Source organism: Rhinoderma darwinii, chromosome 1, assembly GCF_050947455.1.
Source record: "Rhinoderma darwinii isolate aRhiDar2 chromosome 1, aRhiDar2.hap1, whole genome shotgun sequence".
In the NCBI taxonomy this organism is placed as follows: domain Eukaryota; kingdom Metazoa; phylum Chordata; class Amphibia; order Anura; family Rhinodermatidae; genus Rhinoderma; species Rhinoderma darwinii.
This window is the reverse complement of record NC_134687.1, coordinates 284,050,196-284,073,301: the sequence shown is the minus strand read 5'-3', so window position 1 is coordinate 284,073,301 and position 23,106 is coordinate 284,050,196. Positions and strand designations below refer to the sequence as shown.

Below are 23,106 nucleotides of genomic sequence, written 5' to 3'. Positions count from 1 at the left end.
TTCTTCATAATAACAGAATGTGTTTTCAAAACAGCCAGATGCCTGTCAGGATGTTTCCATTCCTTGCACAAAATCTCCTTAACCCCTTCCTGACCGACCGTCTTTTGACATCAGGCGGTGCAGGTCCCCAGGCTACGACGACGTCTTTTGGCTTCGCAGTAGATGAGCTCTCATCATCTAAGCAGGAGCTGTAACTAGCAGCTCCTGATCTCAGAGCAGTCTCCTGAACACAGCTGGGGATGGAAAACCTTCGGACTCCAGCTGTTTAACCCTTTGATCGCCACGGTCCGTGACCACGGCATGATCAAAGGGAATTCCCCACCGTAAAAAAAATACTATTTCTCTCGCATAAAACAAGGCCTCATACAGCCACGTCAATGAAAAAATAAAAAAGTTATGGCTGCTGAAAGGCAAAAACAGAAAAATGTAGCTGGTCATTAAGGTCTTTTCAGGCCCGGTCATTAAGGGGTTAAACTCGCTTTGGTTTGGAAAACATAACCTTTGGTGCTGTGGGCGCCTCTTCCTGAGAAGGGGTGTTGGAATTGTTCATAACACGAAATGTGTCCCTGTCCATATGTATTAATGCCTTGATAACTCTACCCGAACCGTGTAGAATGCCTGAAGAAGAGCAAGACGGGTGTCGGGTACTTCTGCACCTCTTATGTGATTCATAAGAGATGATGTGGTATCCATATAGAAGGAAGGGTATTGAGTTTGGCTGCTATCTGGAAAGACAAGGCCTCTAAGAAGCAACTATGGTTTGAGAGACTCTGGAAATGTCACCCCTAGTACTGGGTACCGCTAACTTGGAAAATGGCTCCGGAGAGAAATTGGTCACAACACTTAGGAGTCTGTTGGAAGAAATTACATGGGTAACAAGTAAGCAAGTAACGCTCCTTTAGAAGACTTTTGAACGTTCCCTATGCTTTTAAAAGCCGAATTCACAGAGAAGACTCCCTCCAGACCAGCGTGCACCAAGGTACCGGCCTAGCCAATAGACCTGCCTGGAATACATGATCACCAGGGGGGGGGGGGGGGCACTCTGCGGCCTAGTTCTGCAATAAGCTGGGGACTCTAGTGGAGCACGCGAGATGATACAATTAGGAGGCTCGTTTCCTCACCGCTAGAAGAAGTGGCAGCGCTGCGCTCAACGAGAAATAGCCAAAGATAATGCAGCATTTCCCTAAGGTATCGTCCAACTGACCAAGATAGGGACTTAAATACACAAATAAAGGGCATGTCCCCATTAGATAGGACTCCCACAAAGACAGTAATTGGGGAGCGCCCCCATCCCCCTTAAAACAAAAATACCAGATATAAGGTGCAGTTGTTTACCCTTGCTGTAGGGTCTCCCTGTTTTTAATAAAGAGTGTTGTCCCCTGTCGAAAATAGGGTCTCCAGAAGTGAGGGAGGAGGTTGTGGACCTGCATTACCTACAGCCGCTGTGGGGAGTTGTCCTGGTGCGGCTGAAGACGAGGCAGGGACCATATTCCAAGAGGAGCGCCGAGTCACTGTGTTGAAGGACTTGCGGCTGGAATCGACAACACAGCGTGACCTATTGAAGCTTAGATCACGTAGGGCAGGGAAGGGAGAAGTCATTTGATGCTAATTGGACAGCATCATACAGACAAAATATAACACCACCCACAGAGAAAATGAAGAGTTACCGCCCATTTGTCAAGTATAGGCTCATTAGCATATTTAGAAAAAAAAGGTCATAACGTTTGAAATTATAAACGTTTGGGAACACAATTTTCACTGTAGTTATAAGCATGACAGCGCTTATTAGGTTAGGAGACAGGGACCTAATAAACTAGTGACAGATCCTCTTTAACCCCTTCCCGACATTTGACGTATGGGTACGCCATGGAAAGCTAGTGCTTCCCGCATTTTTCCGTATCCATACGCCAAATGCTTGGCACAAGCTCAGAAGCTGAGCTGGTGCCATCATCGCCGGATGTCAGCGGTACCTTACCGCTGACATCCGGCTGTAATGTCGGGGACCGAAATTAGCTTGGATCCCCGCCATTAACCCCTTAAATGCAGCGCTCAAACGCGATCCCTGCATTTAAGGTGTTTGCAGCTCATTGGAACCCCTGCAATTTCATTTTGCAATGGCAACCGGGGGCCTAATACGGTCTGACTAGCACGGAAGCTGGTCAGCACCCGCCCGGCGGCGGAACCTGATGGGCTTCCGTAGCCGCCGGCTCAGGAGCTGATCTGGCGTCATCAGCGGTGGAAGTCAGCTGTATGCATCTTAGCGGTTGCTAGCAGATCGCCAGCCCTGACAGGCAAGCAGGACTGACGACTGCTGCTATGGCAACAGGAGACACAATGGCCTCCTGCTCCGCCATTACGGAAGCAGATTAGGCCCCGCCAGGAGGCGAAGCCTAATCGGCTTGCTGTCAGTGAATAACTGACATATCTAATACATTGCACTACGTAGGTAGCGCAATGTGATAGAAAAAAATATATATCTTACAGTTGGACCTTCAAGTCCCCTAGTGGGACATGAAAGAAAATATAAAAAAAGTTTAAAAAAAAGTGAAGTTTGAAAACATGATAAAAGTAATAAAATAAAACACAATCGCCCTGTTCCCTTATCAAGTCCTTTATTATTGAAAAAAATAATAAACCATACGTATTTGGTATCGCCGCAACCGTAACAACCTGAGATATAAAGGGATTATATTATTTATTGCACGCGGTGAACAGCGTAAAAGAAACATGTAAAAAACTATACCAGAGTTTCTGTTTTTTGGTCACTTTGCCCTACACATATAAAAAGTGATCAAAAAGTCACACGTATCCAAAAATGGTACCTATAAAAAAACTATAGCCCTCATACAGCTCCGTCGACAAAAAAGTTATGGTTCTCAAAACTTGGCGACAGAAAAAATACATTTTTTTTTTACAAAAGTAATTTTATTGTGCAAAACGTTGTAAAACATAAAAAAGTGCTATAAAATATGTTTCGCCGGAATCGGACTGACCTGCAGAATAAAAGTAACATGTAATTTAGAAGCGTGGTGAACGATGTATAAAAAAAACCCTAAAAAAAACTATGCCAGAATTGCGGTTTTTTGGTTACCTGGCCTCCCAAAATATAGGATAAAAGGTGATCAAAAAGTCGCATGTACCCCAAAACGGTACCAATAATAACTACAGCTCGTCCCGCAAAAAAAGCACTCATACCACTGCGTCTATGAAAAAATTTAATTAGTTAAGGCTCCTATAAGTCAGGAAATAAAAAATATGCAGTTATGCAGCCCGAGGGGAACATTTCTTCTGTTTCAAGAGGCGATTTATCAAGGCCCTAAAATTAGGGAACCAGGAAGTGGGGGGCCCAAACATATCTGCTGGAAGCGACGGTACACGTATTATACCAGGACAACACTTTCCTAGCAAAATTCCCAAAACACAAAAGGTGAGGAGTGTGGACCAAAAGGGGCATAAGAAAAAACGCCATATATCAGTGCGACACTGGCCTGTGCAGAAAGGATTGCTTCACAGAGTAACACACATCTATGGATAATTTTTTTTTTTACCCCATTATTATACCACCTGACTATGCCCCTGATATACTCTGCCCAGCAACCATGTACCCCCACATTATAAACGGAAACACCAGCAATACTCAAACAAATCTACTACCAAGCAAAATCTGCTCTCCAAAAGCCAAATGGCGCTCCCTCCCCTCTGAACCCTACAGCGTGCCCAAACAGCAGTTTTCTTCCACATATATGGCATCACCATACCCTGGAGAACCCTTTTAACAATTTTTGGGGTGTGTGTCTCCAGTGGCATAAGCTGGGCATGACATATTTGCCACTGAAATGGCATATCTAGGGAAAAATATAAATTTTTAATTTACACCATCCTCAGCGCATTCATTTATGGAAAAGACATGTGGGGTGAAAATGCTCACTACACCCCTTAATAAATGCCTTGAGGGGTGTAGTTTCCAAAATGGGGTCACTTATTTTTATTATTATTTCACATCTGAGCCTCTGCAAGTGTGAACCAATACTTTGTAAGTCGCCAAATTAGGCCTCACTTTTACATGATACTCTTTCACTCCCGAGCCTGGTCGAATGTCCAAGCAAAAGATTATGGTCACATGTAGGGTGTTTCTAAAACCGGGAAACCCTGCATAATAATTAGAGAGCTGTCTTATTATGGTGGCACAAGCTGGGCACCACATATTGACATATCTATGGAAAAAAATCCCATTTTCACTCTGCAACATCGAGTGCACACTAATTTCTACAAAACACGTGCAGTGTTAACATGCTCACTACACTCCTAGGTGAATTCATTGAGGGGTGTAGTTTCCAAAATGTGGTCACTTCTGGGGGGTTTCCACTGTTTTGGTCCCACAGGCGCCCTGAAACCAAGCCAGCAAAATCTGAACGCCAAATGGCGCTCCTTCCCTTCTGAGACCTGCCGTGTGCCCAAACAGCAGTTTATGACCACATATGGGGTTATTGCCGTACTCGGGAGAAATTGCTTTACAACTGGTGGGGTATTTTATTTCTTTATTTGTTGAGGAAATTAAACATTTTGAGCTAAAGCTACGTCTTATTGAAGAAAAAGGATTGTTTTTATTTTCACTGCCCAATTCTAATAAATTCTATGAAACACATGTGGGGTCAAAATGCTCACTACACCACCTAGATGAATTCCTCAAGGGGTGTAGTTTCCAAAATGAGGTCACTTGTGGGGGGTTTCCATTGTTTTGTCCCCTCAGAGGCTTTGTAAATGTGACATGGCCCTAAATTTGAACTCCAAAAGCCAAATGGCGCTCCATCCCTTCTAAGCCCTGCCTTGTGTCCAAACAGCCGTTTATGACCACATGTGGGGTATTGTTTTACTCGGGAGAAACTGCTTTACAAATTTTGTGGTGCTTTTTCTCCTTTAGTCTTTGTGGAAATGAGAAAAAACTAGCTAAACCTACATTTTCTTTGAAAAATTTAGATTTTAATTTTCACGGCCTACTTCCAATAATTTCTGTAAAAAACCTGTGCGGTCAAAATGCTCACTATACCTAGATAATTTCCTAGAGGTGTGTAGTTTCCCAAATGGGGTCACTTTTGGGGGATTTCCACTGTTTTGGCACCACAAGACCTCTTCAAACCCGACATGGTGCCTAAAATATAGTCTAATAAAAATAAGGCCCAAAAATCCTCTAGGTACTGCTTTGCTTCTGAGCCCGGTGCTTCAGTCCAGTAGCACGCTAGGGCCACATGTGGGATATTTCCTAAAACGACAGAACCTGGGCAGTAAATATTGAGTTGAATTTCTCTGGTAAAACTTTGTGTTATAAAAAAAAAAATTGGATTAAAGATTAATTTCTGCAAAAAAAATATGAAATTTGTACATTTCACCTCTACTTTGCTTTAATTCCTGTGAAACGTCTAAAGGGTTAAGAAATTTTCTAAATGCTGTTTTGAATACTATGAGGGGTGAAGTTTTTAAAATGGGGTGACTTTTTGGGGGTTTCTAATATATAAGGCCGTAAAATCCACTTCACAACTGAACTGGCCCCTGAAAAAATAGCCTTTTTAAATTTTCTTGAAAATGTGAGAAATTGCTGCTAAAGTTCAAAACCTTGTAACGTCCTAGAAAATAAAAGAATGTTCAAAAAACGATGCCAATTTAAAGTAGACATATGGGAGATGTTAAATAGCAACAATTTTGTGTGGTATAACTGCCTGTCTTACAAGCAGATACATTTAAATTGAGAAAAATGCAAATTTTTCGCAAAATGTTGGTGTTTTTCACAATGAAATACTGTATCGAGCAAATTTTGCCAGTAACAAAGTCCAATGCATAACTCCCAACCGTCCCGGATCCGGCGGGACAGTCCCCGTTTCTCACCGCTGTCCCGGGCGGTCTGCAAAATGTCCCCCTGGGCGCTGCAGCTGTATCAAAACAGCTGATCGCTGCTGACAGGTGCCCTGCATGCCAGACGACTGCAGCAGCGATCAAAAGAAGGCAGGAGTCTTGCGGCGGTGTTCTCACTGGGATCGATGCCGGCCCGGGAGTGGACCAATCCAGTCACCTGACCTCACCGGTCAGGTGACTGGACTAGTCCACTCCCGGGCCGGCATCGACACCAGTGAGAATTCCGCCGCAAGACTCCTGCCTTCTTCGGACGGTGAGTGAAAGCAGAGCGGAGAGTGGCAGCAGTAGGGCCGGCTACCTCTTATAAGGGGGTTGTGTTGCGCCACCTACAGGGGGGGCTGGGCTGTGTGTGGCGCCACCTACAAGGGGGGCTGGGCTGTGTGTGGCGCCACCTACAAGGGGGGCTGGGCTGTGTGTGGCGCCACCTACAAGGGGGGCTGGGGCTGTGTGTGGCGCCACCTACAAGGGGGGCTGGGGCTGTGTGTGGCGCCACCTACAAGGGGGGCTGGGGCTGTGTGTGGCGCCACCTACAAGGGGGGCTGGGGCTGTGTGTGGCGCCACCTACAAGGGGGGCTGGGGCGTGGGTGGCGCCACCTACAAGGGGGGCTGGGGCGTGGGTGGCGCCATCTACAAGGGGGGCTGGGGCGTGGGTGGCGCCATCTACAAGGGGGGCTGGGGCGTGGGTGGCGCCATCTACAAGGGGGGCTGGGGCGTGGGTGGCGCCATCTACAAGGGGGGCTGGGGCGTGGGTGGCGCCATCTACAAGGGGGGCTGGGGCGTGGGTGGCGCCATCTACAAGGGGGGCTGGGGCGTGGGTGGCGCCATCTACAAGGGGGGCTGGGGCGTGGGTGGCGCCATCTACAAGGGGGGCTGGGGCGTGGGTGGCGCCATCTACAAGGGGGGCTGGGGCGTGGGTGGCGCCATCTACAAGGGGGGCTGGGGCGTGGGTGGCGCCATCTACAAGGGGGGCTGGGGCGTGGGTGGCGCCATCTACAAGGGGGGCTGGGGCGTGGGTGGCGCCATCTACAAGGGGGGCTGGGGCGTGGGTGGCGCCATCTACAAGGGGGGCTGGGGCGTGGGTGGCGCCATCTACAAGGGGGGCTGGGGCGTGGGTGGCGCCATCTACAAGGGGGGCTGGGGCGTGGGTGGCGCCATCTACAAGGGGGGCTGGGGCGTGGGTGGCGCCATCTACAAGGGGGGCTGGGGCGTGGGTGGCGCCATCTACAAGGGGGGCTGGGGCGTGGGTGGCGCCATCTACAAGGGGGGCTGGGGCGTGGGTGGCGCCATCTACAAGGGGGGCTGGGGCGTGGGTGGCGCCATCTACAAGGGGGGCTGGGGCGTGGGTGGCGCCATCTACAAGGGGGGCTGGGGCGTGGGTGGCGCCATCTACAAGGGGGGCTGGGGCGTGGGTGGCGCCATCTACAAGGGGGGCTGGGGCGTGGGTGGCGCCATCTACAAGGGGGGCTGGGGCGTGGGTGGCGCCATCTACAAGGGGGGCTGGGGCGTGGGTGGCGCCATCTACAAGGGGGGCTGGGGCGTGGGTGGCGCCATCTACAAGGGGGGCTGGGGCGTGGGTGGCGCCATCTACAAGGGGGGCTGGGGCGTGGGTGGCGCCATCTACAAGGGGGGCTGGGGCGTGGGTGGCGCCATCTACAAGGGGGGCTGGGGCGTGGGTGGCGCCATCTACAAGGGGGGCTGGGGCGTGGGTGGCGCCATCTACAAGGGGGGCTGGGGCGTGGGTGGCGCCATCTACAAGGGGGGCTGGGGCGTGGGTGGCGCCATCTACAAGGGGGGCTGGGGCGTGGGTGGCGCCATCTACAAGGGGGGCTGGGGCGTGGGTGGCGCCATCTACAAGGGGGGCTGGGGCGTGGGTGGCGCCATCTACAAGGGGGGCTGGGGCGTGGGTGGCGCCATCTACAAGGGGGGCTGGGGCGTGGGTGGCGCCATCTACAAGGGGGGCTGGGGCGTGGGTGGCGCCATCTACAAGGGGGGCTGGGGCGTGGGTGGCGCCATCTACAAGGGGGGCTGGGGCGTGGGTGGCGCCATCTACAAGGGGGGCTGGGGCGTGGGTGGCGCCATCTACAAGGGGGGCTGGGGCGTGGGTGGCGCCATCTACAAGGGGGGCTGGGGCGTGGGTGGCGCCATCTACAAGGGGGGCTGGGGCGTGGGTGGCGCCATCTACAAGGGGGGCTGGGGCGTGGGTGGCGCCATCTACAAGGGGGGCTGGGGCGTGGGTGGCGCCATCTACAAGGGGGGCTGGGGCGTGGGTGGCGCCATCTACAAGGGGGGCTGGGGCGTGGGTGGCGCCATCTACAAGGGGGGCTGGGGCGTGGGTGGCGCCATCTACAAGGGGGGCTGGGGCGTGGGTGGCGCCATCTACAAGGGGGGCTGGGGCGTGGGTGGCGCCATCTACAAGGGGGGCTGGGGCGTGGGTGGCGCCATCTACAAGGGGGGCTGGGGCGTGGGTGGCGCCATCTACAAGGGGGGCTGGGGCGTGGGTGGCGCCATCTACAAGGGGGGCTGGGGCGTGGGTGGCGCCATCTACAAGGGGGGCTGGGGCGTGGGTGGCGCCATCTACAAGGGGGGCTGGGGCGTGGGTGGCGCCATCTACAAGGGGGGCTGGGGCGTGGGTGGCGCCATCTACAAGGGGGGCTGGGGCGTGGGTGGCGCCATCTACAAGGGGGGCTGGGGCGTGGGTGGCGCCATCTACAAGGGGGGCTGGGGCGTGGGTGGCGCCATCTACAAGGGGGGCTGGGGCGTGGGTGGCGCCATCTACAAGGGGGGCTGGGGCGTGGGTGGCGCCATCTACAAGGGGGGCTGGGGCGTGGGTGGCGCCATCTACAAGGGGGGCTGGGGCGTGGGTGGCGCCATCTACAAGGGGGGCTGGGGCGTGGGTGGCGCCATCTACAAGGGGGGCTGGGGCGTGGGTGGCGCCATCTACAAGGGGGGCTGGGGCGTGGGTGGCGCCATCTACAAGGGGGGCTGGGGCGTGGGTGGCGCCATCTACAAGGGGGGCTGGGGCGTGGGTGGCGCCATCTACAAGGGGGGCTGGGGCGTGGGTGGCGCCATCTACAAGGGGGGCTGGGGCGTGGGTGGCGCCATCTACAAGGGGGGCTGGGGCGTGGGTGGCGCCATCTACAAGGGGGGCTGGGGCGTGGGTGGCGCCATCTACAAGGGGGGCTGGGGCGTGGGTGGCGCCATCTACAAGGGGGGCTGGGGCGTGGGTGGCGCCATCTACAAGGGGGGCTGGGGCGTGGGTGGCGCCATCTACAAGGGGGGCTGGGGCGTGGGTGGCGCCATCTACAAGGGGGGCTGGGGCGTGGGTGGCGCCATCTACAAGGGGGGCTGGGGCGTGGGTGGCGCCATCTACAAGGGGGGCTGGGGCGTGGGTGGCGCCATCTACAAGGGGGGCTGGGGCGTGGGTGGCGCCATCTACAAGGGGGGCTGGGGCGTGGGTGGCGCCATCTACAAGGGGGGCTGGGGCGTGGGTGGCGCCATCTACAAGGGGGGCTGGGGCGTGGGTGGCGCCATCTACAAGGGGGGCTGGGGCGTGGGTGGCGCCATCTACAAGGGGGGCTGGGGCGTGGGTGGCGCCATCTACAAGGGGGGCTGGGGCGTGGGTGGCGCCATCTACAAGGGGGGCTGGGGCGTGGGTGGCGCCATCTACAAGGGGGGCTGGGGCGTGGGTGGCGCCATCTACAAGGGGGGCTGGGGCGTGGGTGGCGCCATCTACAAGGGGGGCTGGGGCGTGGGTGGCGCCATCTACAAGGGGGGCTGGGGCGTGGGTGGCGCCATCTACAAGGGGGGCTGGGGCGTGGGTGGCGCCATCTACAAGGGGGGCTGGGGCGTGGGTGGCGCCATCTACAAGGGGGGCTGGGGCGTGGGTGGCGCCATCTACAAGGGGGGCTGGGGCGTGGGTGGCGCCATCTACAAGGGGGGCTGGGGCGTGGGTGGCGCCATCTACAAGGGGGGCTGGGGCGTGGGTGGCGCCATCTACAAGGGGGGCTGGGGCGTGGGTGGCGCCATCTACAAGGGGGGCTGGGGCGTGGGTGGCGCCATCTACAAGGGGGGCTGGGGCGTGGGTGGCGCCATCTACAAGGGGGGCTGGGGCGTGGGTGGCGCCATCTACAAGGGGGGCTGGGGCGTGGGTGGCGCCATCTACAAGGGGGGCTGGGGCGTGGGTGGCGCCATCTACAAGGGGGGCTGGGGCGTGGGTGGCGCCATCTACAAGGGGGGCTGGGGCGTGGGTGGCGCCATCTACAAGGGGGGCTGGGGCGTGGGTGGCGCCATCTACAAGGGGGGCTGGGGCGTGTGTGGCGCCATCTACAAGGGGGGCTGGGGCGTGTGTGGCGCCATCTACAAGGGGGGCTGGGGCGTGTGTGGCGCCATCTACAAGGGGGGCTGGGGCGTGTGTGGCGCCATCTACAAGGGGGGCTGGGGCGTGTGTGGCGCCATCTACAAGGGGGGCTGGGGCGTGTGTGGCGCCATCTACAAGGGGGGCTGGGGCGTGTGTGGCGCCATCTACAAGGGGGGCTGGGGCGTGTGTGGCGCCATCTACAAGGGGGGCTGGGGCGTGTGTGGCGCCATCTACAAGGGGGGCTGGGGCGTGTGTGGCGCCATCTACAAGGGGGGCTGGGGCGTGTGTGGCGCCATCTACAAGGGGGGCTGGGGCGTGTGTGGCGCCATCTACAAGGGGGGCTGGGGCGTGTGTGGCGCCATCTACAAGGGGGGCTGGGGCGTGTGTGGCGCCATCTACAAGGGGGGCTGGGGCGTGTGTGGCGCCATCTACAAGGGGGGCTGGGGCGTGTGTGGCGCCATCTACAAGGGGGGCTGGGGCGTGTGTGGCGCCATCTACAAGGGGGGCTGGGGCGTGTGTGGCGCCATCTACAAGGGGGGCTGGGGCGTGTGTGGCGCCATCTACAAGGGGGGCTGGGGCGTGTGTGGCGCCATCTACAAGGGGGGCTGGGGCGTGTGTGGCGCCATCTACAAGGGGGGCTGGGGCGTGTGTGGCGCCATCTACAAGGGGGGCTGGGGCGTGTGTGGCGCCATCTACAAGGGGGGCTGGGGCGTGTGTGGCGCCATCTACAAGGGGGGCTGGGGCGTGTGTGGCGCCATCTACAAGGGGGGCTGGGGCGTGTGTGGCGCCATCTACAAGGGGGGCTGGGGCGTGTGTGGCGCCATCTACAAGGGGGGCTGGGGCGTGTGTGGCGCCATCTACAAGGGGGGCTGGGGCGTGTGTGGCGCCATCTACAAGGGGGGCTGGGGCGTGTGTGGCGCCATCTACAAGGGGGGCTGGGGCGTGTGTGGCGCCATCTACAAGGGGGGCTGGGGCGTGTGTGGCGCCATCTACAAGGGGGGCTGGGGCGTGTGTGGCGCCATCTACAAGGGGGGCTGGGGCGTGTGTGGCGCCATCTACAAGGGGGGCTGGGGCGTGTGTGGCGCCATCTACAAGGGGGGCTGGGGCGTGTGTGGCGCCATCTACAAGGGGGGCTGGGGCGTGTGTGGCGCCATCTACCAGGGGGTCTGCGGCGTGTCTGGCGCCATCTACCAGGGGGTCTGCGGCGTGTCTGGCGCCATCTACCAGGGGGTCTGCGGCGTGTCTGGCGCCATCTACCAGGGGGTCTGCGGCGTGTCTGGCGCCATCTACCAGGGGGGCTGCGTGTCTGGCGCCATCTACCAGGGGGGCTGCGTGTCTGGCGCCATCTACCAGGGGGGCTGCGTGTCTGGCGCCATCTACCAGGGGGGCTGCGTGTCTGGCGCCATCTACCAGGGGGGCTGCGTGTCTGGCGCCATCTACCAGGGGGGCTGCGTGTCTGGCGCCATCTACCAGGGGGGCTGCGTGTCTGGCGCCATCTACCAGGGGGGCTGCGTGTCTGGAGCCATCTACAGGGGGGCTGCGTGTGGAGCCATCTACAGGGGGGCTGCGTGTGGAGCCATCTACAGGGGGGCTGCGTGTGGAGCCATCTACAGGGGGGCTGCGTGTGGAGCCATCTACAGGGGGGCTGCGTGTGGAGCCATCTACAGGGGGGCTGCGTGTGGAGCCATCTACAGGGGGGCTGCGTGTGGAGCCATCTACAGGGGGGCTGCGTGTGGAGCCATCTACAGGGGGGCTGCGTGTGGAGCCATCTACAGGGGGGCTGCGTGTGGAGCCATCTACAGGGGGGCTGCGTGTGGAGCCATCTACAGGGGGGCTGCGTGTGGAGCCATCTACAGGGGGGCTGCGTGTGGAGCCATCTACAGGGGGGCTGCGTGTGGAGCCATCTACAGGGGGGCTGCGTGTGGAGCCATCTACAGGGGGGCTGCGTGTGGAGCCATCTACAGGGGGGCTGCGTGTGGAGCCATCTACAGGGGGGCTGCGTGTGGAGCCATCTACAGGGGGGCTGTGTGTGGAGCTATCTACAGGGGGGCTGTAGGGGGGATGATTTTTCCATTGACCGGTAGCAGAGAGTTACACAACTGGAAAAAAAAAATCCCATTATGTAACTCTGCTACCTGTCAATTGAAAAGTCATCCACCACAGGGTCTCCCTCTTGACTTTCTTTGTTCTCAGCCTTTTGGTTTGTCCTGCAGCTGCTGCCGTGATGAGCAAATGTAATACCCACGATAGGAAAAGTAACACAAAGACGATACAACCGGACCCATAATATCTGTGATATCCAGACAGTCTAGAGATCCGCAGTCACAATGTGCGCTTGTTATTTGCAGAAGGATCTGGCCGTGATTTGCTGTGTTGATGCGGAATATTGTGCGTGGTTAGGGGGTGTGGCTTAAAATGTCCCTCTTTTACGAATTCAAAAGTTGGGAGGTATGCCAATGTGTCACGAGAAAATCTCAGAATCGCTTGGATAGGTGAACGCATTCCGATGTTATTACCACATAAAGTGAAACATGTCAGATTTGAAAAATAAGGCTCTGTCAGGAAGGTCAAGAGTGGCTAAAGAGGGAAGGGGTTAAATCTATTGTGTATTGTGACTAAGTACACTGTTTGGAACAGAGACTTCAGTAAAATTATGGAAGAGATAGAAAAAATAAAAGTAATGCCAGTCTGCTAGGAAATGTTGGAACAGGGTGAAACACATGCTAACTGACAAGAATGGGATGTTTAACAGGATTGCCAACAGAAATAAATTCTTATAACATCAGACAACGACGCAACATCAATGTCTAAACGACATCTTTTAGAGTAGAAGTGTGCTCTGGATCTACATAGTGACAACCAGTTTGAAAGAATTAAAGAAATACATCATCTATTCCACGTTTATAACACAGAACCAAGCTTATCCATTGAACTGAAAGAAAATATCTTAAAAGTGTTGGCCGCTTTATGTTTAGTCTAACAAAGGTATCTGAAACACAAATATATGCAAGTTACTCATATATTGTTATTAGAAGTTCAGCACCAAATATCTTACATCAGCAAACTCCATGCGCTAGTTTCCTACGTGCAGTGTTTTTCATGGGAGGTTGCGGATAGACGTGTCTGGTCACGTGCCCTTCCTTCGGCGACCATTTTCAAGATAGGAGTGCCGTCCGACCCTGGAAAAGGCTTTGTCTAACAAAGGAGCGTGGCCTTACAATGCAAGAAAATCGGTGCTCAACTTTTACTAAGAACAGATTAGTAACTTGCATATAGTCGTGCTTTCAACACATTTGGTAAAATAAACAAAGTTGCCAACTATTTTACCATTCACATGTCCTACCATAACTTTTTTTTTTCAACAGAGGAGTTTCGTAATTGGTTAGCCCCTGTTCGTATTGCCGTTTAAAACCTCAGTCGAGGGTTTCATCACTTAACAGTAGGATTATGCAGCAAGTTTAACGTTCACAATTATAAGTCAATGGGGCTTGTCAATCACCATTTGGATCTGTGGCATAACAGATCTAGGCACAGTGTCATAGCTTCCATTATAATCAGACACGCCATGACACCAGTGTGAAAATCTCAGCTTACTCATCTTCTGGTGAGGGTCCCTATACTTTTGCAGTTCTGTGCCAGAAACAAGTGTGTTACTATAAATAAATACTAATAAATTCTTGACTATTGGTTGGATTATACTGCACTTTGAAATTAAAACTGTTACAAGAAATATATTTATAGAATAGTTGCTTTTTTAGAATTTTAAATAATGTTTGGCATGTGACTGTTTAAAACGAAGTTATTTAAAATTCTGTCCACAAATGTACTTGATGCATATTTTACTACTCTGAATAAAGATGTATCTTTGCCAACTATTTATTTCTCCAGAGTATGGTAAATTAGTCTTATTATATGTATGCTTTATTTCTACATTAGCCTTACTCATTATGAATAAGCGAGTAAGTATAAAAATTCCAGGCAAAGGATTTAAACCTAGTTCTGCAGTTTATAGTCTTGTATGCTACGTCAGTCACCTTACCAAAAACATAAGAAGCATAAAAGCCATCAAAAAAGCTAACAGTGCAGCAAACATTCACATTACGTTTTTGTAATGTCAAATCGTATACAGCACAGTGTGACTTTTTTTTTGCCTTTTTACTTTAGACGGATCCAAACCTACACTGTGCACATGCCCATATGTTCGGCTCTGTTTGCCATCAATGTCTATTATTTACAAAAAAAGGTACTGTAAAGTAGGGCTGGGCAATTAATTGTAAAATAATCTAAATCGAAATTCAGCGCAATTAAATAGACGTCGTCTTACGAATTTTGGTTTTGTCAATTATCTTTTCCCGGTTTAAACTGTATCTGCATATTCAGGATGAAGTTACAGTTGAATCCAATGGTAGAGCAGGGGACCGTAAGGTCTAATTATTAGAGCTGCAACAGTGTTGAATCTTGATAGAAAAGATGGTGCCAGCAAGTTATTTTTTTCTTTTGAGTACTGCTGCATTCTTTATACAAATCCCAAAAATTACGAAAACGTTTTTTCCCCCCACATTTTAATGATTTGTCTGCCCATAATAAAAATGTAAAACATGGAATTAAACAAATCTACAAAATGAAAGCCTCATAAGTCTTTAAAAAATAAATTAAAAAAATAGTTATGATATTCAAAGCGGTTGCAAAAATATTATCGTTTAAAGAACAAGTGCATATCAAGAATGGAACATTTGACCTGGGCACAAGGGCATCAATGAAAGGGTTAATGTATATGTTGATTGTTAAATCTATAAAAGTGCTTTGTGTTTGTTCAGTAGGAAGGGTGCCCATTAAACTGAATAAAGGACAAAAACAGTTAAAGGGGTTTACCCATCAGAGACATTTATGGGAGTAACGGAAACCGTGTAGCTCAGAGAGATACGCGGTTTCCATAATTCATGGTCGGGAATCACATGCGTCACCCACACCAGAGCAGTAGAACGGGGTTTAGAGGGTCCCGTTCTAGAGATAGGTGCGGGTCCCAGGAGGTGGGACCCTCATCTATCTGACATTTATGACATATCCTGTGGATAGGTCATAAATATCTCTGATGGGAAAATCCCTTTAACTAGGATACATCATATTTAAACGCTTCTTCAACTACGCTTGCTGACAAAGAACAGAAAATAAGTATTGACCCAAGACTCAAGCTTACCTGGGCTGGCGGTACTGATACCTAGGTGAGTTAGATTTGTTGCAAGATTGCCAGTACTGTTGGAATTTGTCAGAGTCGGGAACGTAGACTCCTCAGGATCTAATGGAATTGGTAATGGAGAGGGGAAGTGGATGTTTGTCAGGTCAGGCAGTGAACCTCCTGTGTTATGTGCAGCAGGGATGAGACTTGACATGTTTTCCTGTTCATTTGAAGGGTAAATGCTTTAATAATAAAAAAAAATAAGACATATTAGAGAATTTATAAAACATATTACGACCTAACCAATAGAAAACGGAAAAAAAAAAAAAAAAAGAATGGAACATATCTAAAAAGAAACAAAAAATAAGCAGAAAACGGAAAAAAAAAAACATGACCATTGATAACTGAATAAAATAAATATAAAATGGCAACAAATATAGGGATTCTCTGGCTACTGGCTCTCTTCCCTTCCTTTGGAGACACCCATGATAACATCCTCAATAGAAGAAAAGTGCAAGAAGCACAAAAAAAACAAACAAAAGGAATGGCTTTGTATACATTCAAATAGGATGTAAATCTTAATTTCAATGTTTTGTATTGTTATTTGCAAGAAAACAAATGAAAATTATTGCATACAAAAAGTGCAAACTCAGAAAACACAGCTATAACATCTCTGCAAAGAGGAAAATGCTAAAATAGTTGTGATTGAAGAGACGGTATAGTAACACAACAAAGAATAAGGCAAGAACAAAAAGAATGCATATATGTCATCTAAGCAGACTTCCAAATCACCATACATTGAGGCAAAAGTGATATCATGACAGTAGGTGCCGATTATGTCAAGTATGTCATGTAGTGTAGTAAACGCTCTGGGACCAAGGGTTCCACAGGAGTGTGAAGTTATAAACTGAGGAATTACCCAAGGATATGAGTTTTTCGTACGTGTAAGTTGTGTTAGTCAGTGTTATCAATTCTCCCAATAGTGGAGCAGCAACCTCCTTCCAATGGCATGTTATTACCAGTTTTGCCATTACAAGGATTTTACACAACAAAACGCAATGTGACAGGAAATGGACCCATTTCAAGAAAGAGTAAGGCCAGCTGTGGTGACTGGGGGATTTGGCAGTTAGAGACCAATATGTTTCAAGTTTAGGACATTTCCATAAAGTATGGTATAGAGTGCCAGTATTTCCGCATCGCCTCCAGAACACGGGGGACGAACCAGGGAACATTTTGTGTAAACGGTCCGGAGTATAATACCATCTCATATATGTTTTTGTAGCAGCTTCTATGTGTTGGATACACGGAAGATTTATAAATTAGTTTGAAAGCTGCCATCCATGCCCTATCAGAATAGGAGCAACCCAATTCTCTCTCCCAGGACCGGAGGGGATTGGATTTGGAGAAATAAGAGTGTGTGAGTGTAACATGTTGTATATAATTATCAGACCCTGAATGCGTTTCGAGAAAATTCAAAACACTTTGAAAATGCATAGAGCATCAAGATTGTTATGAGTTGTGATGCAATGTTTAACCTACAGGTATTTGAAAAAATCTGAAACAGGCACAGAGTATTTAGATGTGAGCTGCTCTAGACTCACTAACCGATTGTTGGTAAACAAGTGTGAGGTATTCGTACTGCCTTTCATTGAACATAGGGTCAGGGTTAAATTGGGGACAATTAATGAAAAGAGATCTATGGGAATGTATGACTTTAAGAGAGGGGTGCGTAAGGAGATTCACGTTGGAAAAAAGATCAGCATTTTAATGTTGCTTGGGTCAACGGAGACAGTGAGTGGAAGGAAGAAAAGTCCCAAAATGTTATAAACAAAGTAGTTTTAAGGCAATTTGGTGATATGTACGAGTATTTTATCTGAAGTCAATGGATATCTTTGTCGTCATGCCACCAATCAAAGATCTGTGCAAAAAGAGTGGCAATATAATAACTATGTATGTCAGGGACACTCAGTCCACCCATCTTTTTGTCATGAGTGAGTATGTGGCGGGAGATTCTGGGTTTGCAACCTGACCAAAAATGTAAAATCGGGAGAGGGTTTTTTGGGCTGAATTAAAGAATTTGTTCAGGAGACTGATTGGGAGGGTTCGAAAGATGTATAGTAGCCTTGGAAGGAGAAGCATTTTATATGCAGCTATTCTTCCTTACCATGACGTTTCATATTTAGGGAGTCTTTCAGATTCTGTATGTATGGACTGAAGAAGGGGTTCATAATTAGCTTGATAAAGGTCACGGAAGGAAGATGTTATTGAATGCAGTTCATTCGCCAGTCAAAGGGATATTTCGTTTTGAGGAAGAACAATGTGTCAGGGTCTAAGTGAAGAGGTAACATCTTGGATTTTTGAGTATTCAGCTTATAGTATGAAAGTTTACCAAATGAGTTAACGTCCATGACTGAAGCAAGCGAAATATCCGGTTGGGATAAGGATTGTTGAAGTCTTCAGAAAGGACACCATTGGTGTAAACTTTGGCCGATGGGGCAGAGTAAAGAGATTGAATAGCGTTCAAGATATTACAATCAAAGCCCATTGCTTTAAGGGTCGAGAAAGCGCATGACCAATTAATGCGGTCAAACGCTTTCTCCGCGTCTAGTAATAATATTGCTGGAACTTTGGATGATTCAATAGAATGTAGTAAGTTTAAGATACGACTTGTATGTTCTGAAGCTTGTCGGCCTTTAATGAAACCCACTTGATCTCTGCTTATTAAAGTGGACAATATGGGGGTAAGTATATTGACTATCAATTTCGCATAAAGTTTTAGGTCGGAGTTGAGAAGCGATATGGGCCGAAAGTTGAGGAGTGTGTGTGTGTGTGTGTTCTTCCCTGGTTTAGGCAACGTAACGATCAAGGCCGATTGATTCTCTTTAGGGAAGGAACCAAGGGTTGTTGAAAAAAATCTACCCAAATAAGGAGTCAATTTAGATGAAAAGGTTTTATAATATGAGTTAGTAAGTCCATAGGGACCAGGAGCTTTGCCTTGCGGAAGAGTGTATAATTTTCTAAATGTCTGTGTCCGTTATAGGGGCATTCAATGCGTGTAGTTGGTCCGAAGAAAGACTAGGTAGAGAAGCATTCTGGAGTAGGGATGCGCGATGCATCAAAACTTCGATACTGTTTCGATACCGTGCATCCCCAAACGGTTTGATACTGTTATTTCATGTATTTTGATACTTAGCTGTGTGGCCGCACAGCTTAGTATTGTAACACGAGTGTAGTGAGCGGGGCTGTGGCTCCAATTCTGCATCCATTACAGAATTAAAGGCCCCACACAAAATCAACTAAATAAATTTAAGATAGGATGTAACTCAAAGTACAGAGGATTAAAAAAAAAAAAAAAATCGTAACCGTATAAATTAATTATGTTATGCGCTGGAATGATAAACATTTTTCAAATCTTTTTTTTTTAGTTTGTGGATAAGAAAATGATTATAGCAGAGGTTTTAAAGTGCTCGCTAGAGACCGCTTTTAAAAAGTTACACTCCCTAAAACTAGCAAAGTGACCTGGGTGTGGAAGATGGGAGAAAAAAAAAATGTCCTTCTTACAAAGGAGTATCTTGTACTCGCGGTCCAAAAATAGTGACAACTACTGCCCACATCACTGAATGGCTAAAACTGCAACAGAGATTAAGGGGAAAGTGGGGAGAACTGGAGAACTTCCAGTGTGGTATTGAGAGGTAGTTAATTTAAGAGCAAGTGAAAAATGCTAGTTTAATTTTTTTTTGTACCATTAGGTTCAGTTCACACGGTGGATTTTGCGTGGCGGGTTCCATCACAAAATCCGACACTGAATTATTCCTGCCATTGGCAGGAAGATTCCTCATCCCATTGTCATCAATGGAAGGTTCGGGCGAAATCCACCTGAAGATCAGGCAGGACGCTACTTTTTCCCGCTATCTGAAAAAAAAAAACAGCAAGCGGGAAAAAGGAGCATCCGACTCAATTTGAAATGGATGGGAAGCGGAATTTTGCAGCTGAGTCCGCCGCAAAAATTCTGCTGTGTGAACAGGGCCTTAGATTTTCAGATTAAGATTTAAACAAATATTTTTAAATTTTCTTTCTGCTATGTTATTTGTATGATCACAAGCAGATGCCTTACAAATTTATATGTACATTATAGACTGAAATTACAAGGACATTTTAGTAAAAACGCAAACAAAATATACTAACTATTGGGTACAAAATAATGCAGCAACAGAAGAATCCATTTCACACAGAGTGACCTTGTGACTTAACATGGTTACATCATTACACTACTTCAATTCAGCCAGTGACTTAGAATAAGGCTCTATTCACATGACAGGGTTCGGGTGTCGGCTGTTTTGGTCAGTTTTTCTCGACTGTTTTGCATCCATTGTGTTTCCATTCTGGACCGTGTTTACGTTCTTAATGGCCAATTGTGACCAGTTTTACATCAGTTTTTCACTGTCCGTTTTAGAAACGGATGAATTTCATTTGTCAATTATTTTGGTCCAAACCCACTAAAAACACCAACAGGAAAGTCACATGATCACCCAGTCACCATTTTATCTTGCTTTCAGAGTATAGAGAGAGCTTTGTCTGATCCCTCAGCTTCTGTGCATGGGTTTCTGGCTTTTTTGTGCTATTTTGTACTTGCTACCATGTCCTCACAACCATTGAACCGTGTACTGCAGCTTTGGCTTATTTCTCAGCAATTCGGACAGCAATCACAGATGTTGATGCCCTCTGTAGATAGTGCCACAGAGCCCCCTTGTAGGTAGCGCCACACAGCCCCCTTGTAGGTAGCACACCCTGCAGATGGCACCTCCCCCCCCCCCCACACACACGTGTAGATAGCACCACAGTAGCTACCTGTAGGAGTAGAATCCCTGACGTCTCTGTCCATATATGGATAGTGACGTCAGGGGCTTCTCCGGGAACGGAATCCCTGGCCAGATCGTCGGCAACGCTGTGCCCGGGAATTCCACTTCAGGAGTTGCCCCCGATGTCACTGTCCATATATGGATAGTGACATCAGGGGCTTCTCCTGGAGTGGAATCACCGGCAACGCTCTGGCTGGGGATTCCGCTTCAGGAGTCGCCACTGATGTCACTGTCCATATATGGATAGGGACGTCGGGGGCTCCATCTAGGAGCGGAACCCACCCGCAGGAGGACTGTGGTGCTATCTACAGGGGGTGCCATCTACGAGGGGGCTGTGTGGCACTACCTACAGCAAAAAATCTCTTCTTCACATGCACGTCACACTCTGAGGAGGAGTAGAGAGCGAGCAGCAAAAAGCACGGCCGTCAAACAGATCAGATCCAAGTGACGGCCGTGTTTTACACGGCCCCATAGACCTTTATGGAAGCCGCGCGAACGGCCCAAAATAGGGCATGTTCAATTTTTTGACAGCCCGGTTTACCGGGCCATCAAAAAATCGGCCGTGTGAATAGCCCCATTTGCGGTCTATTGTTTTTATTGCGGCCCTGTTACGGCCGTTAAATAAACGGCCATTACACGGCCGACTATCCCTGCCATGTGAATAGGGCCTGAGCATTTTACCTTTATGTTAGTATAACATCAGTGGCCATCAGTTTTTCACGTTCGTGAAAAAAGACCGACTGTTATTTTTTTTTTTTTATCAGCTTCTACGAGAAATCCAATTGTGAAAAACAGACCGAACTTTGATAACTATTGCACGTTGTGATTTTCTATGTACGGACCGTGTGAATGGGTTTATTGACTTTAATGGGTCCGTGTTCAGTACGTGTGCTGTCATTTATACTCTTGAACAGCACCCGGACGTGAATATTGCTCGTCTGAATAGGCCCCTTAGAGAATATACTCTATCACAATGAAAGTTTTAAAAAACCTGCTGTGTTTTGTTTTTGTTTGCAATTTCTAATAAAAAGCCACCAATACAGTTACAAGAACAGTTCTTACAGAATAATATCTTTAGGCATGTGGAAACGTTTCACAGAATTAAACATTTTAAGAGAGACTAGTGCCACCAGAAAGCCTTAGCCACCTATACAACTTTAAAAAGGACCTGCCAGCAGGACAGGTTCCTTTCAGGTAAGGACCCCTTTTAAGATACTCTATGAACGGTCAAAATTTCCCAGAAGTGCTGATGAGAAAAAAAGAATAGTTATGCAAACCAGTTTGTCGGAAAGAGACGCAGGATGGCCTAACCTATTATGCACTATCCTGGGACTAGGTTCCTTTAAATTAAGATATATGCTCCTTTTTCTATAGCCACTTAATTATTGAAGAATTTTTACCTTTAAAGGGGTTGTTCAGTCATCAGAAATTGATGGCCTATCCTCAGGATAGGTCATAAAAATCTGATCGATGGGGGTCTGACTACCGTCACTCCTGCCGATCAGCTGTTTTAAAGGGGCTGCAGCACTTATACGAGCGCTGCGTCCCCTTCTGTCCTTAACTGCTCACACTGTGAACCGCCGTCACACTTGTAGCAGCGGTTCACAGTATTACAGCCTTCTCCCATTCAAGTGAGAGGGGAAAGGCTGTAATACTGTGAACCGCTGTTACAAGTGTGTTGGCAATTCACAATGCGAGCAGTGACCGGAATGAAGGGGAAGCAGCCCTCGTACAAGTGCCACGGCCCCTTCAAAATAGCCGATCGATAGGTGTGTCGGTCCTATGTAGATCAGATGTTGATGACCTATCCTTAGGATAGGCCATAAATTTCTTATTACTGGACAAGTCCTTTAAAGGGCCAGACATCGTATAGCGATTCTAGCGGATCTATGCTGGTTTAACAGGCTATAACTTAGGCTATCAAGTTAATATTTTACTCTTTTTGAGATGGGTAGTGCTTTATTTCTTAACTATTTGAATGGTAATAGCTTTGCGCTTCCACAAATAACCTCTATGCATATTAACCCTATCATGACGAGGACATTTTTTTATATTTTGCAATGTCACATTCTAAAAGGTTAATTTTTTTTCCATATTCTTTTAGCTGTTTTTTTTTCTTTTTTCTTTTATGAGACAGATAGGGCTTTCTTAGGCTGGGTTCACCGCTCGATTTTACCCGGAGTTATGGAAAACTGTGGCAAAAAGGCACAGTTTGCCACAAATTGCAGCAAAAAAATGCATTTTGACTGCGGCCTAAGTGTACTAAGTAGGAATCAATATCATTATGATATGGATGCATTATTACATAAATGCTTGATGGCAATAAAAAACGTGTCAGTCATGCAGGATGGTGGACAGGCCAATAGTACGGCGTGGTGCGGGAACTCTTAATGCTGTACCATTACAGCACTGTGAGGGAAGGGGTTACTGGATACTGAATAAAAATTATTTGTATGTAACTGGCGACAGCATGGTTAGTTTCTTGTGCAGAATAAACCAGTGGCCAGGAATGTTTATTGCAACTCTGGATGAGGGGTCAGCAATCGATCGCTGACGGGTTCAGAGTAGATCCCAGGCCAAGTGTCACTTTCATAGGCTTCATGACCCGCCGCATTGCCATGCCCACTCTAACACTATCACTGCGCAGCGTGAGCAAGACACGCTGCACAGCACTTATTCCTGGCTGCCTTTTCGCCAAATGCTGTTCTAGCATCTGAAAGAAGAGAGATGAGCACCTAAGTAATTCTTCTTCCGTCATCCATCTCCATCTTCCAGTACAGAACAATCCTACAACATAAACAGGCCAC

At 49.3% G+C, this 23,106-nt stretch overlaps 1 protein-coding gene across 5 annotated transcripts in view; it reads right to left on the bottom strand.

Moving 5' to 3' along the window:
• The window catches only part of CRTC1 (CREB regulated transcription coactivator 1), a 169,505-nt gene that overhangs the window by 46,922 nt on the left and 99,477 nt on the right, over positions 1-23,106 (bottom strand). For all 5 annotated transcript variants that reach the window (XM_075864532.1, XM_075864552.1, XM_075864539.1 and 2 more), the window contains one exon: positions 15,462-15,682. In XM_075864532.1, coding sequence (XP_075720647.1) covers positions 15,462-15,682 — 221 coding nt within the window. The remainder of the gene's footprint in view (positions 1-15,461; positions 15,683-23,106) is intronic.